The 16187-nt window shown below is 31.2% G+C and overlaps 1 protein-coding gene across 1 annotated transcript; it reads right to left on the bottom strand.

Annotated features, from left to right (window-relative positions):
• Positions 1-1267: 1267 nt before the first annotated feature.
• LOC111062989 (tyrosine-protein phosphatase non-receptor type 21) lies at positions 1268-15954 on the bottom strand (the record flags this gene model as incomplete). Its single annotated transcript, XM_039444701.1, is given in 10 exon segments — positions 1268-1427; positions 4138-4262; positions 4596-4743; positions 6553-6785; positions 7593-7682; positions 8299-8434; positions 9006-9094; positions 10413-10571; positions 15485-15555; positions 15827-15954. Coding segments are annotated over 10 exon segments (1218 nt in total), but the record flags the coding sequence as incomplete, so codon positions are not given.
• Positions 15955-16187: the final 233 nt, after the last annotated feature.

Here is a 16187-nt window from a genome sequence, read left to right as displayed (position 1 = left end):
GAGAACTAAGTTTAGAGAATTGCAAATGAAAGGGAAGGTATCAGTAGTCAATAGTCAGACGCACCCACTCCCGCGAGAACTACTCACGGTCAATCGCTCATACACTGTTGCCAAATCTCCGGTTGCCATTTGTACGGTAGAACCGTTTTTGTATATTTCTGGAAAAATATACATGGGTGATGACAGCCCTATCTGACGGTAGAACGCTGAACTAAAATTTATACATTTCATACATCTTCCCAACTTATGGCAACCAGAAAAATTTTTTTTATCATTTTTTATTGACGTCCATTACTTTGAATACCCTTATAATCGATTTTATCGGGTTCTTTGAACCTTGAAGATTACTGAATAATTTTGTTTTGGCGTTTTGAAATTCGGGAGATGAGTTATAATGGAAAAACAAGTGGCAACCGTATATGGCTGCAATAAGTAGGGGCTGCCACTTGTAATGGCGAAATTAGCATTATATGATGCCACTTGTTGAGGAAGATGTACATATATATATATATTATATATATATATATATGGATGGATGATATATTACATTTGAAACTAAGAACAATCCCACTTCACAGCGGTTCCATATACTTTATTCGTATACTTAAGATGAAGTACAGTTGAGGAAGAGGACCTAATGAGATTAAAAATTTTATATTCGGATAAACACAATTTTGGCACAAAATTACGAAGTTTCATTGTTGAATATGATACCTTTATTTTTTCTAATAATAATAATATAATGTTTGTAGTTATTCATTTTAATATCATTACAAAGTTCTATTGCTAGTGTTTACTATTCATTTATAACTTCATACGCTGATACTATGGAGAATTTATTTGAAATATATTCATGATTTCCTTCAACATAACAATAAATTAACAAAAACCAAAAACACCACTTACACTATTTACACCACTAGTTATCAAAGATGTTTTAGGTTATGAATGTTTGTAAACTTAATAAGCACAAATCGATTTTTGCTTTTCTTATAGATTCTATTAGATTGAACATAACTTGGCAGACACATGATGTGTCATCTGTTTGCCAAGTTATGTTCAATGTAATAGAATTTATAAGGACGGAAAGAATCGTACATTCAAAAGTCGATGTGTGTGTGTGTAACTAGACTTACATCCTATTACACATTCATACTACACCATAAAAAGATGAAATCATACTGTAATTGATTCACAGAAACAAGTTTCTATACGGTATTTGAATTTAACTTATTAAATGTAACTATAGTATATAGTTGCAACATACCTGTCCCGAAATGAAAGCATTGGTGGGAGGGCCCAAAGTCTGACTAGCAAGATCAGGTGTGCTGTTGCTGCTCGGCCTGTTGATGGGGTATGGCGGCGGAGGTTTGTACAGATGCAGCATTGGATAGCCATGCACAACTTGGCTCTCTAAATCAGGCGTACTGCAACAGTACAATAGCCAGTCACTAAATCAGGGTCTTTTTTCTTTAGGACTACTTTAATATAAATAAAAATGTAAATCTCAGTATCGTTCTAAATTATTTTTTCACAGTATGTTTTGGACATTGTGAAACAATAATTTTACTAGTAGTTCTGTGAACAGTAGACCTCGCGCTGTTATAAACCGCAGCTATCAGAGTAAATCCTGTCTGTATGTCGTGTCGGCGAGATATCGGTTTGAAAACGGCTAATGGCTGTTGAGGTTGGTGTATCAAAAATGCTAACATCAAAAGCTAATCTCCTTGAAGACATACTGGCAACAGGACAGTCCAAGTTCAAAGCAGAGAAAGTTCGAGAGACAATACTATGTTATTTTAGTTATTAATTGCATGCGTTATTGCACCCAATCAATAGTTCATTTGTTTATTTATTTATTCACAATGGAGACAACGGGTTTCCCCAAATATGTCTCCTTAACAATAAAAATTGTACAGATACAAATGAAAAAAGAAAAATAATGATAAAAATAATACGAACTTATGCAATAATAAATAATACAAACAACAAAAGTACCACCTAATTCAAAAATGAAAAATACAAAGATTTCAAATACTTATGAAAAAATCTGGTGTGGCGCACTCACACAACTTTCCTTGCCGTTATGAAAATTGATCACTTGACGCTAGTGTAAACGCGCATCTCAAGTAAAAGATCTGAGCCAGCTGGTGACAGTTCAATAACGCTGGATACACACGAGATCTGCTATCTGTTCATAGTGAATGATTTAATAGAATCAACAGTTGCCAACAGTTTGCAATTGAATAATTACATTTTCTCAAACTTCAAGCTTATTTTCAATTTTAGATGAAAATGTTACTGGACATTAATTGGAGAGATTTCCATGCTCAATATTTTCCACTCGAAATTTTTCGTTTAAATTATATCTGAGATCTGACAATTGGAAATCTAAAATCGAACTTTGCTTAGATGGGGCGGAGCTCCTGAAATTTTTACAGATGTGAGACTTGTGGCAGTTGATATAGCTTATCAATGACTATTTTAGGTATAAATTTGATCAAAATCGTTGGAGCCATTTTCGAGAAAATCGCGAAAAACCCTGTTTTTTGACAACATTTTTGCCATTTTAGCCGCAATCTTGAATCGCATTTGATCGAAATTGTTCGTGTCGGATCCTTATAATGTAAGGACCTTAAGTTCCAAATTTCAAGTCATTCCGTTAATTGGGAGATGAGATATCGTGTACACAGACGCACATACACTCATATACACACACACACACACACACACACACACACACACACACACACACACACACACTCACACACACAAACCAATACCCAAAAACCACTTTTTTGGTCTCAGGGGACCTTAAAACGAATAGAAATTTAGAAATTGGGGTACCTTAATTTTTTTCGGAAAGCACATTACTTTCCTTACCTATTGTAATAAGGCAAGGAAAGTAAAAAGTAAAAATGAAACAAATTGAGAATTCAAAATTCCAAAACTTATAAAAATTAAAGAATATAATAACAAAGAGAAATGCCAAACCATCGACTTAAATCTTAGACTTCTCTTCGCTTGGTCAATAATTTCATACGCTAATGCACTAGTAGTTCTGTGAACAGTAGACCTCACGCAGTATTCTCATCCACAAGTACCTGATTGAAACTATAGACCTTATGGAAATACAGCAATAGAGTGGCTTCTCCACACATCAGTGTAATCACTTGTCAGCTGATTTATGATGAATAATTCTATAGTCTGATTTTTACTCTAATATTGGCGTTTAAAAGAGGTTCCTTTTTCTTTCTATATTATCCTTGAATTGCAAAATTTCCAAAAACCTTGTATATACGTCGACGCGCAATTAAAAAAGGAACATACCTGTCAAATTTCATGAAAATCTAATACCGCGTTTCGCCGTCAATGCGCAACATAAAAACATTTAAACATTAAGAGAAATGCCAAACGGTCGACTTGAATCTTAGACCTCACTTTGCTCGGTCAATAATTTTATAATGCATTTTGTTGTGAAAAAATAATTTAAAAGGATACTGAGATTTATATTTTTATTTATACTAAATCAGGGTTACGGTAACAGCACAATAAAGAATCAACTGCTAAATATTTGAGAAAAAGCATAATTATTAGATAAGAATATGGAAATTTCATTTAAATTCAGATTACTGATGCATACTTATTGACAGAATTGATAGGTTAGCAAATCATTAGACTACCCAAGTCAAAGGTTACTTTGTGTCATTAGTGACTTTGTAATAAAATCAATTGAAAGTCTTTGATAATTTTCTGACTATGGATATTGAAGGGTTAAGATTTAGATCTATTTATTTATGTGATAAACGAAACATATTTCAACTAACATTATAATAGTTTACGTGATAAAATTTTTTATTGTTTGCTCAAGAGATACAATATATGTGGTTGAAAAAATGAAAATATCTCCCTCAGTACACAACATATAATAATTAGAATATAACGTTTTAAATAGTAAAATTTCGAAAACCTTTCAAGAGTTTATAAGGTGATTAGAGTAAATTAAGGTGATTATTAAAGTGCCAATAGATAAAAGGAAGTTGAAGTCCTGCTATGAACATGAGTGGACAACTAGCATTCCATATTTTAAATAGGTTTGGTGAACCTCAATTTTAAATGGGTGAAGAAGCCTCCTACCTATAAGTATGCAGATTTGGCACAGTATGTTGCTGTCGATCATCGGCGGATTGTTCAATGTACATTGCTTCGACCCGGGCCACATCAGGGTAGTGTTTGTAAGCGTTGTGGTACGTCCTCACTCCCTGCCAAATACAACAATTTGCCAATCAATGTTCTAAAATAAATTTCCAGACATCCATAAAGAATAATTATAAGTAATCGTTAGATATTCAATTGAAAGAAAATTTGGAATAAAAATAGCACAAGGATTGCCTTATTAGTCAACCAATGTTATGACATCAGTGTCATTTGTATCGTAAATAAATAAATAAAGTGAAGATGAGTGGTGTTTCTTATACATGGTTAGCAGCCGTAACGTGCACCAACTATATATTTTTTTGAACTACGAAATATCACAAGAATTATTACAAAAACTGACTTCTGTAACAGAAAAGTGATATTTTGAAAAAAATCACCTCTTGCAGATGGGTTTGATGGATTTCTGGCTGGCTGGAATAGAGTACAGCACCCCTTAGACTGTTGCCCGGTTGACTGTGGTATTTCTGCTGCTGTTGCATGGCAGTCTCATAGTCTGGAGCAGGCCGGTAGGATGGCAACAGAGAACTGCACAAACAATATACGTACACTCACATTTGTTTGCACTAAAACTTCTTATTCAGGCCAGTCGTCATAACACACTCCGATCAAGTCATATTGCAATCATATGTATTAAACGTCTTTAAATACTTTCAGAGTAACAAAAATAAATAATGAACATCAACGAACCAGATACAATATAAATAAATATAAATGCTATGACTCAGATCTGACAATCATCCGTAAGCAGCTTATTTATATAGCACCAAAAATAATTAATAAATTACCTTCAGATCTCATTGAATTTCAATGTATCAAAACTATACCTAATAACATAAGAGATTGGATTTGCCAGAATTTTTATTTTAATTTGAATATTTTGTGTTTTTTTCGTATAGGAATTTCGATTTGCCAAGGTTTTTATTTCAATTTGAATACTTGTGATTTTTTTTTGTATAGGAATTAAGACGATTTGCCAGAATTTTTATTTCAATTTGAATATTTTGTTATTTTTTTCGTATAGGAATTACAATTTGCCAGAATTTTTATTTCAATTTAAATATTTTGTAATTTTTTTTTTGTTTATATAAGAATATTATGATTTTTCCCACTTCCTATTTCCCAAGTAATGCGTTCTATATACCCTGTTTACATTGTATTCATGAATCACTATATCTATGAATAAGAGAGTACCATAGTTATACTATAGTATAAGATACTCGAGAGAAATTTTTATTTTGTTGTGAATTTTGTTTCGATTCTTCGTTTCATTATTTTCTATTCTGTTTATATATTTGCTCCTGTGCTAAATCAATTTAAATCAGGTTAAGTGTATTATAATTTTATGTCCTACTCCCACTGGCGAACAAGAGTCATCTTATGCCATTGGTTTTTTCACTTACCATTTATTATTATTACATTTTCGTTGGATTGTGTTGACATGTTGAGCTTTGTTTGATTTATGTATATGTATATGTTTATGTATATGTATATGTATGTGACAACAAGGAAGTATGAGTTTACTCCATATACAATGATGACCTCAAGCAATGAAGCTCAACTTTTTGTAAAGGAGACACATGAGTAGTGTTTTGTCTCCATCCATAATTAATATTTGTTATATCAAATTGTATTCTCAATGGATTAATTGTTAATGTGTGAAGAGAGCAATCATGGGATGTCACCCTTGTGCTCTTATATGTACTTTAAAATAAATAAATTGATAAAAAAAAATTGTTGTGACATTGGATAAAGTCATGATGGATAGATAAATTGATAAAAAAAAATTGTTGTGACATTGGATAAAGTCATGATGGATAGATAAATGCTTTTATTTTATGTTTTTTTTTTTTAATTTCAAGCAGAATAGAGATATCATACATTGCATATAATATTAGAATTCATAGATACTTTATTGAAGTTGAAGAGTTATTTTCTTTTTATTCATTTAAAGAACAAGGAATACTATATTACGCCCAAATCAGTATTCACTACAATTTACAAAGTGCATACAATTAAAATATTTTCTAGAATTGATGTTACAATTGGAATTAATTTCCCTTTATTCGAATAAATGAGTGGATGCGACATTTTCAGTTTTTTTTTTATTTCGTAAAGATAGCTACCACAATAATAACTTGACTACTGCACAGAACGTGAGTGTAGTTTGATACAATAATGGAATGTGAGTAGCGATTGATGATTGTAATCTAATCGAGATAATCGTATTTTTGACAAACATCAACTGAATTGATTAACCACATCATATTTTTCAAACAAAATCTACAGCGTGAACATGACAACTTTAATAATAAATAACAGGTTTAATAAGTTTACCGAAGTTTATCGAGATCGTGCGATGCAGCCAAGTCGAGACAAGAGGCGGATTGGGCTCGTTGCACATCCCATGTGCCTGCCCCTCCACCCCCTCCTAACATACCTCCTCCTCCACCACCACCATGATCCCTCCCTCCCCCAATCATCCCTACACTACCACTCACTCCACCACCACTACTACTTCCCACTTCTCTTCCGTCCAATTCCTCCCTGCTGCTTCCTAGTGGGCCATCCTAAAATATTAAAAGCATCGATTATTTTTCATATTGATTCGATAATCGTATTTAAATCCACGAACTATTACTAGATGAGCGAAGGAATAATTTCGCAAACTCTTCCTGAAGTCTAGATTGGGTACATTAATTACAGAACATAACATATTCTACAAATAAATCTTTGATAACCTTAAATTAATATTTATTTTACAGTTTTGAGTGCTAAGTAGAAGGAATTTTGTTATCAATTCGGATCTTAATCTTTCTAAATTCAAAATAAATTGTTTGTGTTTTGTTTCAATGTGGAAATTAGTGAAGAATTGGAAAGCCGCACATAAACTTTATTTGGACAATTTATTTTATGAAATTGGGATGAAAATAAGTTTTGGACTGTAGTGTTTCTTTGTCCTTAAGTTGATTGTAAATGATAAATACTAAATAAATAACAATAGTGAATATAGGCCTAACACATTTTCTGGCAGAAATTTGATCTGACGAATTTGTATGTGCAATTCAAAAATGTTCCTTCCTATTCTGATTTTTTTCAGAGTCAGAAAATATTTAGTCAGTATTCTCGAACATAGTAACTTGATACATTAGAAAGTTGTATAAAGTCAAACGTTCAAGTATTCAAGCAATGAAGAAGATGAGAACGAACCAATCATTAGACAACGCTCTCTTCTCCGTAGAAGATTAGACGAGGCAGTGACTGACTGTTAACATATTGATTGATTCTTGTTGAAGATTTAGAACAATTTACGTCAAAATATAAATAAATAATCATGCCATTTATGGAGATAAATAATAAACTCATGCCATACATACCTCATTAGTAGTTTGAGAAAATAAATTTCTGACGATCTGAGCAGTATTGCTGGTATCACTTGCTTGCTCGTTTTGCATGAAGAATTTATGCTGAAAATGAGAATATACTGTATTATTAATAAACATGTGCGAATTGCATTAATTACAAAACCTGCTATACACAGAGTTGACACAGCATAATTCTATGTATTTCATCGAAAAACAAACGTACACTATATATGCAAAAAAATAAACAATCTTAATATATATTTTATTGCGTCAATCTAATTTTATTGTGTTTTATTTGTTTCGTAAATCTTTGTAATTTTGTTTTGTGTGTTTTTAATAAATTGAAATTGAAATATTTTCTTGAAATAAAAGTTTATGGTTCTCCGGATCTTAAATAGGAAATTGGAGGGCGAGACTTGGCCCTTTGGCTTTGAAAGATTGAAGTCGAATCAATCGAGTTTGTGGAGAGCAAAGATATTGGCTTTTGATCCTACAGAACTGACCAGAGAGTTTTGCCCTGTTCATAATTCATATTTTGTTCTCAGGTTTTAAAGGAAATATGTGTAAAAATGAATCAGCAAAGATCAAATTGTGAAACAATTTATATTATGTTTATAAAATCATAAATTCACATTATATAATCAATACAATCAAACAATTAAATTATATAATCATAGGTATAAGGTTGAGTCTTAGAATGAATGCAATGGTATCTGACCTGATGTACACACATTCTCCATATATATTTGGCAGTTTCAACATCGATCAATGTGAAGGAGGCCGAATCTTCCTGACTTTGACATACCATGCCAAAATGTCGTTTGTGATTGATCACATTTGTTATATCTTTCCATCTGGAATAGTTGAATAAGAATTGATATTATAATAAAATTGTAAATAAAACATAGGCTAGTTTTCTTTCGGAATATAGAAATATAATAAAATATAATTATTATTTATGACAGAATAGATTTTCAATTGAATGAACCAAAGTGGGCAAAGACTATATATTGAATATGAAACGACTTACTTAGTTTGCTTTAGCATCTAGCTACAAATGACACGTACACAAGTTGTAAAGCAATTACGAAGTTTTTCGAACATCAGAAAGTATTTCTTTACTGATACAACATTTTTGACTACCTTAACATTTTCTATTCATTCAGTGATATCCATTTTTTACTCATTTGAATTTTCTAAAGAGTTTCGAAAGATCTTTATAATAATGTCATTTTACTTTTAGTGAGTCAAAATGGTGTGGGCCATTAATTTTATCAATGACTCAATAGCGAATAAAATATACTGATGATGAAACATTTTAGGTTGAAAATTAAGAGAGGGGGCACTTTTATTTTGTAAGAAAATTAGAAACCAAATGCAAGAATACGCTTTATTGTAAAAATTTAGATAAAGCTAAACACTCACCTATAGAACTTTGATGCCTGACTTGATTCAGAAGCTACAACAATGCCACTCAATGATACACCAATAACAACTTCATTTCCAGACTCATCCTAACAAACAAGAAATTAGAATTAGCTTACAAAAAAATGCACAATAAATAAATAAATAAATAAAAGAATCAAGCTTTCCGATGGCAGTTAAATTTTCGAAGTAAGTTGTTTATGCTCAACTCAACTGCACCGATTAGAATTCAACTGAATACAGTAACATGATATTCAGATTCTGCGTAATGTTTTCTCATTACATAAATATTCATATATTTGAATATGACTTTTCAAAATAAAGTTGGATAGGCATAACAAGAACATTGATCAGAACAAACGACTATGAATGTTCAATTTCAATTGAACAATAAGAAAAATAATTAAATACTATTACAAAATATAATATTTAAATTCTCTAACTTGAACAGAGCATCAATAAGTAGAATAAAATTGTATTTTAAAAATTAGTAATAACAAAACGATAATCAAGAATATTTTTTACGATTCTAGAAAAACTCATTCGAGTTTTCTAGACGATTCATCTCACTAAGGTGAATACAATATTCCTATACAGTAAAGTATGCTAAAAATAGAATATTCGTGGCATTTAAACAGAGAATGATTGAAAGGAGATAAAGAGCAACTAGAAATATATATACGTGGAGATTATGATCAAGTCCTGACTATTGACAAAATGGAAAATTATATCAATAACAAATAACAAAACTCAGTATCTTATTAATACTAGTTCAAAACTAGAGACAAACATTATTTTATTAAATTCACGCCATTATGTGCATGTCTTGTGTGTCTTTTACAAGCCATTCTATGAAAACAACCTGGAAGTGAAAAAAGTATTAGCCTTGAAAAGTGGTATCGAGGATGAAGACAAGTTGTCAAGTGTATTTTCTTGTATCCTAATATGCTGATTTGATAGATTCATTATTTCAACGAATATAACTTATCATTAATTATCAAAATGATTAGGAGAGAAAAAAATAAGATCAACCTTCAGCTACTTTTTATAAAATGACAAGTCCGAAAAATGGTTAGGTCTTCACTATTACAAAATTTTGAGTCCAGAATATTCATACAACCCAGATTTTCAAATTGAGATGATATTTATACCAAACCAAATTTTAATTTCCCACTCAATCATCACTAAATTGAAAATATTGACTTATTTAATTAGTAGAACTAGAATGGAAAAGCAAACTCTCTTCCTCAAGGATATACCAAACCAAATTTTAATTTCCCACTCAATCATCACTAAATTGAAAAATATGGACTTATTTAAGGAAATGTAGAACTAGAATGACAAACAACAAACTCTGCTCCAAAAGCACATGTGAAATATTGAATAGATGAATATTGAGTAAGAGACCTTAGCAAGGAAGGTTTCGTGTCCATAGCCATCAAGCTGCTGAGCGGCGAGTATGTAGTACTCTTCGGCGGTGCCCTGCGCTAGTCCAGCCAGGCCAGCGTGCTGAAGTATGGCCGCCTCCGTCAGGCTCTCCAATCGGCCTCCTTCTTCCGTCAAATGCTTAACAAATCAGACACCACCAACTTTATCATATGTACAACGAAACAATACAATCATATTGTTGCTTACTTTCCAAGGTTCATTTAGCCATACAAACATAGCCATTACAAACATGAACTAGGTCTATCTAAATTCGGAAGAGAAGTAGTTTTGGATTAATTCTGTTGATTCTCTTTTAATCATTGTTTTGATTTTCTGCATGTGTAAATGAGATAAATAAATATCACTGCAACTAATTACGTACGATTAAAATGGAAAGTTAACTGCTCAATGAATGCAGGTTGTATTTTTTCTTTTAAATGTGTTTACTGGGTGAAAAAATAAATATCAAGTCAATATTCAGTTGACACAATTTAGAAGATGTACTGCTTAAAGAAGCTAATTGTTCTAACAAGTTAGTTGAAGTTTGTGACAATACAATAATGAATTTCATCTTCATTATCAAGAACCGAAGTCGGCTCATATATGATTGCTGAATAGGCTATCGCCTTTTTAATTATGAATTATTATTTGCAAACAAGTTTTAAAAAAATGTTGGGAATAGTATAAAACAACTGGAGTGATGACAATAGTTGAAGCTATTACAGGAGCAGCTCATCATAGTTACTGGCTGATCCCAACTGAAATCATGTCACCTCGCCTGAATTGAGTTTTGCATACGGTAATCAGAAATGCTTATCCTAAAAATCTGCATCCAAGAGCATAATAACATATTCATTGATTGAGTCTAGCTCTATTTATTCATTTTTTTAATTCAAATTTAAAGTAGCCTAAATAAACTATACAAATTCGTTGTATACGATGTTTCATATTAAATGTAATATCCAGTAATAATAATTGCTTAACCAAATTAAATTATAATTCTAATATAAAGCTGAACTGGCCCTATTAACTGACAGTGGAAGAGACAAGTTTTACCGCTTTTGGAGATTTTTCTGTTTTTCTCTTTTCGCTTTTCAGCTATTTCCTTGCTGTATTCGAAATAAGTCACCTTATTAGGACAAAATTGGATTTATTCAACGCAGGGAAAGTCCTCTTTTCTGCGTCGAATAAGTCCCATTTCGGCTTAATCATGTGACTGAAGTTACTAAATACAAGGTTTATCAACATCTATTTTGCCTCGAATTAGTCTAATTTTGTAAAAATCGAGTGAATCATTAAGGAAATACACAGAGAAAGATTTTGATCTGTGTCAGTGCTTAAAAAAAGAAACTCTCGATAACTTCTAATCTGGATGTATAAGGAATTCAGTGAGAATACATGTTGAATATTGTATCAATCACTATAGGTTCAGTAAAGAAAGATAACGGAGCTAAAACAGAAATCATATTTTCTGCCATAGAAAATATAAATATGAATAAAATAGGGTATTCTTCTCATTTGAATCTATAATCTTAAATTTATTTATAAATACACCACTTTCAGTTCAGATTAAATGTGATATCAAGTATTTGTATTCATAGAAATATTTTTACTCATGAATCATCATGAATATAAGAGATCATAAAATTTATGGTCTCTCAAAAATAGTGAGAAGAAAATATCAACTCAAAACAATAAAAAGAAATCAGTTCAACTTTAATAGGTTCAAAACCGTTCATCTGATAAAAAAAATGTTTTGGAAATATGACGTATAATGATTAGAGATGTATAAAAGTCCTATGGTAGAAGATAGATTTGAAGTCATAGTTTACATTCCTATAGCTGTCGCTTTCTCAACAAATTTTCATTTAATTTTTCGTCACGGAGAGAGGGAACAGAGAACTGTTGATGGTCTTAATTTCAACATATTGGAGACCCATTAGTAGTGTTAGTTAATAGAATAAACGTGCTTGAAAGCAATTACAAGCAATACAAACATGATAATATTGTGTTCATAGAAGGTTTACAAGTACATTACATTTTACAGGCAGAAATCCTTGAACTTATTCATGCTTAGACTGAAAACATCATATAAATATTACGCCCGTACCTATTACTTGATAGAAGGGAAAATAAATGATTCAATAAAACTAACTAGGTTCACTAGGTTGTAAGATAAATGTGCTATTTTTCAAGTAATAGTGATAGAAGAATGAAAAAAGCAAATTATTAAGAAAGTACAAATTCTGAGCATAACTCGAAAAGAAATTTGAACACGATACACGTTGATCAAGTTTGGTATTGAATTAGTTATTCTCTAGAGGAGCTAATACATATTCATATGGCCCATATGAATAAAACCAGAGCAAATGCTCATGAGCAAGAGCATGGAGCATAAGGTTTTACTCATGAGCAAAAGGTAGAAGCAAAAGCATTTGCTCATTTTTATATGAATAAGCTTTACCTTATACTCTTACCTTATGCTCCTAAACTCTGGAGCAAATGCTCACGTATTTTAACGATTTTTCATCAGCTGATTCGCTTTTGTAGCCTTACTTTGTTTTTATAGCTCACGGAAGTGCTAAATATGCAAGTATGGGCACAGCTTGTGTTTGCGTCGTTTGCTCTGTTTTCTATTTATGAATAGAGTTTTAGGTTAGTTGAGTTTAGAATTTTGAAATAATAGCGTGAAAAAATATCATCTCTATAATAATCTTCAGCATATTCTTATAATATCAATAGCCTTCATATAATCGTCTACACTCTCATCATCTTAAATGCCTATTTCCTATTTTGATCTTTATATCAGGTAAGTTATCTTTGTATTTATTCTTTTGTAGGGATAATGGTAATATATATCATAATAAGTCTACCAAAGATGCAGTCATCCACTTGAATAAAATAATTTTTGAAAACTTCAATAGCAATAGAAAAACTATTGCAGTATTCATGGATCTATCAAAGGCTTTTGATACCATACCTCACAATATACTATTAAACAAATTAGATAGGACTGGAATTAGAGGCGTAGCAAATGATTTATTTGCCTCATACTTAACTGAACGTAAACAATACCTACATCTACATGGACAAACTAATATTAAATATTCATCAGGTCTCGGCTTGCCTCAAGGTTCGGTGTTATCACCAATTCTGTTTCTGTTGTATGTGAATGACCTACTCAAAATAAACCTACAAGATTGCACTACTCTGTCTTTTGCAGATGATACTGTTTTGATCTTCAGTTGCAAAAGCTGGGAAGAAACCTTCAATATAGCAAATAGAAACCTAATTACAGTTAAAAAATGGCTGCAAGACCATATATTGACTTTAAATGCTGATAAAACTAAGTACATCACTTTTTCACCCAATATAACTGGACAACCAGCAACTGATTTAAGTCTTACAATAGAAACAGCAAATAATCGCAATGAAAACACTACAGATAATACAGAAGTTCATAATAAAACATTAGAAAGGGTGCAAACAATTAAATATCTGGGTATACTATTAGATCAAAATATTAAATGGAACAAGCACATTGATTATTTATGCTCAAAGCTGAAATACCTCATTTACATTTTTTACAAAATAAATAAAATAAAAAACATAGACATAATACGAAAAATTTACTTTGCATAAGCTCAATCACTATTTCAATACATTATTGAAGTATGGGGAGGTGCATATGACACGCATTTAAAACAGTTATTTATCCTACAAAAACATATTATAAGAGCAGCATTAGGAAGGTCACGACTCTATCCTAGTAGGGAAATATTTCTTGAATTCAAGGTTCCGACAATAAGACAGAATTATATGAAAAACGTTATACTCCATATCAATAAAAATAAAACTAATTTTGCTACACACATTTCACCCCATAATACACATCCTAACAACAGATTTAACACAGAACTCATCAAGCTAACCATATGCAGGCATCAATTTCAATATTATTGTAACTACATTATAAACAAAATTCCAAATGACTTTATAGATAAAAAATCACACGCGATTCAATTAATTAAAAGTATAGAATATTGGATTGACCAAAATGTATTCTTTAAACTAGTGGTATAAAGTATAATGTTGTATACAAATAATTGTTACTAAAAACAGTGAGCAATGGGCATGTATACTCTTGAACCAGGCTTGTAATTGTCCCAAGTCTCATTACAGGAACTTCTTTTTATTGTATCAGTTCATTTGTTTTTCTTTGAGAAAGTTTCACTGTTATGATGGCCTCAAGATGTCACAGTGATTAATTAGATTAAAATTTTCATCATACTATACTATGTATAGTATTCTGTAGTATTTTTTTTGCTGTGAGCCTGTACGTTTTTTTGTATAATAGGTATAGCTTCGTTAGCATTATTAATTTTTTTTTGTAATTTCTTCGTTAGCATCATGAATTGTATATTAATTCATATACTGACCTGAATTGATAAAGAATAAATAAACTGCGACTCACTGCCAACACACAAGGAATCTTATGTTGGCAGTGCCAAGTATTACAGTCATGTTATTGATGCACTTAAGTTACAATCAAGGTTATTTATATTGTATTGTAAAAATATTTATTTGTAATTTTTGGCAATAAAATCAATTCAATTCAATATATCATGGTTGAATAAAAAGAGTTTTATAGTTCTTAACTATTGGTTATGATCGTATCTGGTATAGTTTCCTCTTCCTCATACGAATTAGTTGAGCCAGTTTACTATGAGTAAAAGGTGATAAGCTGCTTTAGACTAGACTCACCTTTTTTGAAGCATTTGCTTCAAAAGTTGAGCAAATTCTCTAGTTCATTCATACAATTTTGAGCAACAGCTTTTACTTTTGAGCAAATGTTCAAACTATTTTTTATGAGCATGAGCAAAAGGTTTTGCTCATAGAAAATGAAGCAAATGCTCCATATTTTTGAAGTATAAGCAAATGCTCAACTTTATTCATATGGCCCATTGATGATACCTATATAGTTGTATTATTCTGAATAAAAATAATTTGGATTGAGTTTAATATATTTCAAGCCAGAATTTTTATCCTACCTTTGGAAACAAAGCAAAATCTCTCAGGTACTTTGCGGTATGCCTCTCCAAGTCATGGTTGCCAAACTCAGCTGAAACAGACATCAACAAAATAAGATGGAACTCATAATTAAGGAAAAGGGAGAATTTAAATAGCAAAAAGGAAAAAGAGCCAATTATTAACTAGTCAAATAGCACAAAATTGTGATTTTGTTTTTGATGATAAAATATGAGCAAACAATCTGAGCAGATCAGTTACAAGTTTTTGAGAATGAATGTTCAATAGAAACATTTAAAAATTCAGATTTCAAGACAAACTGATCTCGTCGACAAGATTTTCAAGAGAAAAAATGCAGTACCTACCTTGCATACTGTAGCTAGCCAAAAGAACAGCTTGTTTGGCATCACAACTGATTCTTCCTTCAATAACATCATTTTTCAACTGCAAGAAGTAATGGTACCTGAAAAACAATATGATATAAAATGTTATGCCATGATTTAATAAATAGAAACACAACATTTAAAGAAAAATTATTGATGAATGAAAATGTTAATAGGCTATACTTTTATCGCTTCTACACACGCTGATTCAATTCTGATCTCCGTAAGTTGATATTATTTGATTCCATGCAATGAATTCTATTGAATTCCAGTCTTAACTTCAATTGACTTCTTTCAGGGAGTACAATTTCATCTCCGTGAATTTACGTGATTTAATAGAACC

This window comes from Nilaparvata lugens, unplaced genomic scaffold (assembly GCF_014356525.2).
Source record: "Nilaparvata lugens isolate BPH unplaced genomic scaffold, ASM1435652v1 scaffold5303, whole genome shotgun sequence".
NCBI lineage: Eukaryota > Metazoa > Arthropoda > Insecta > Hemiptera > Delphacidae > Nilaparvata > Nilaparvata lugens.
The sequence above is the reverse complement of the archived record's forward strand: the minus strand, read 5'-3'. Positions and strand labels throughout refer to the sequence as shown.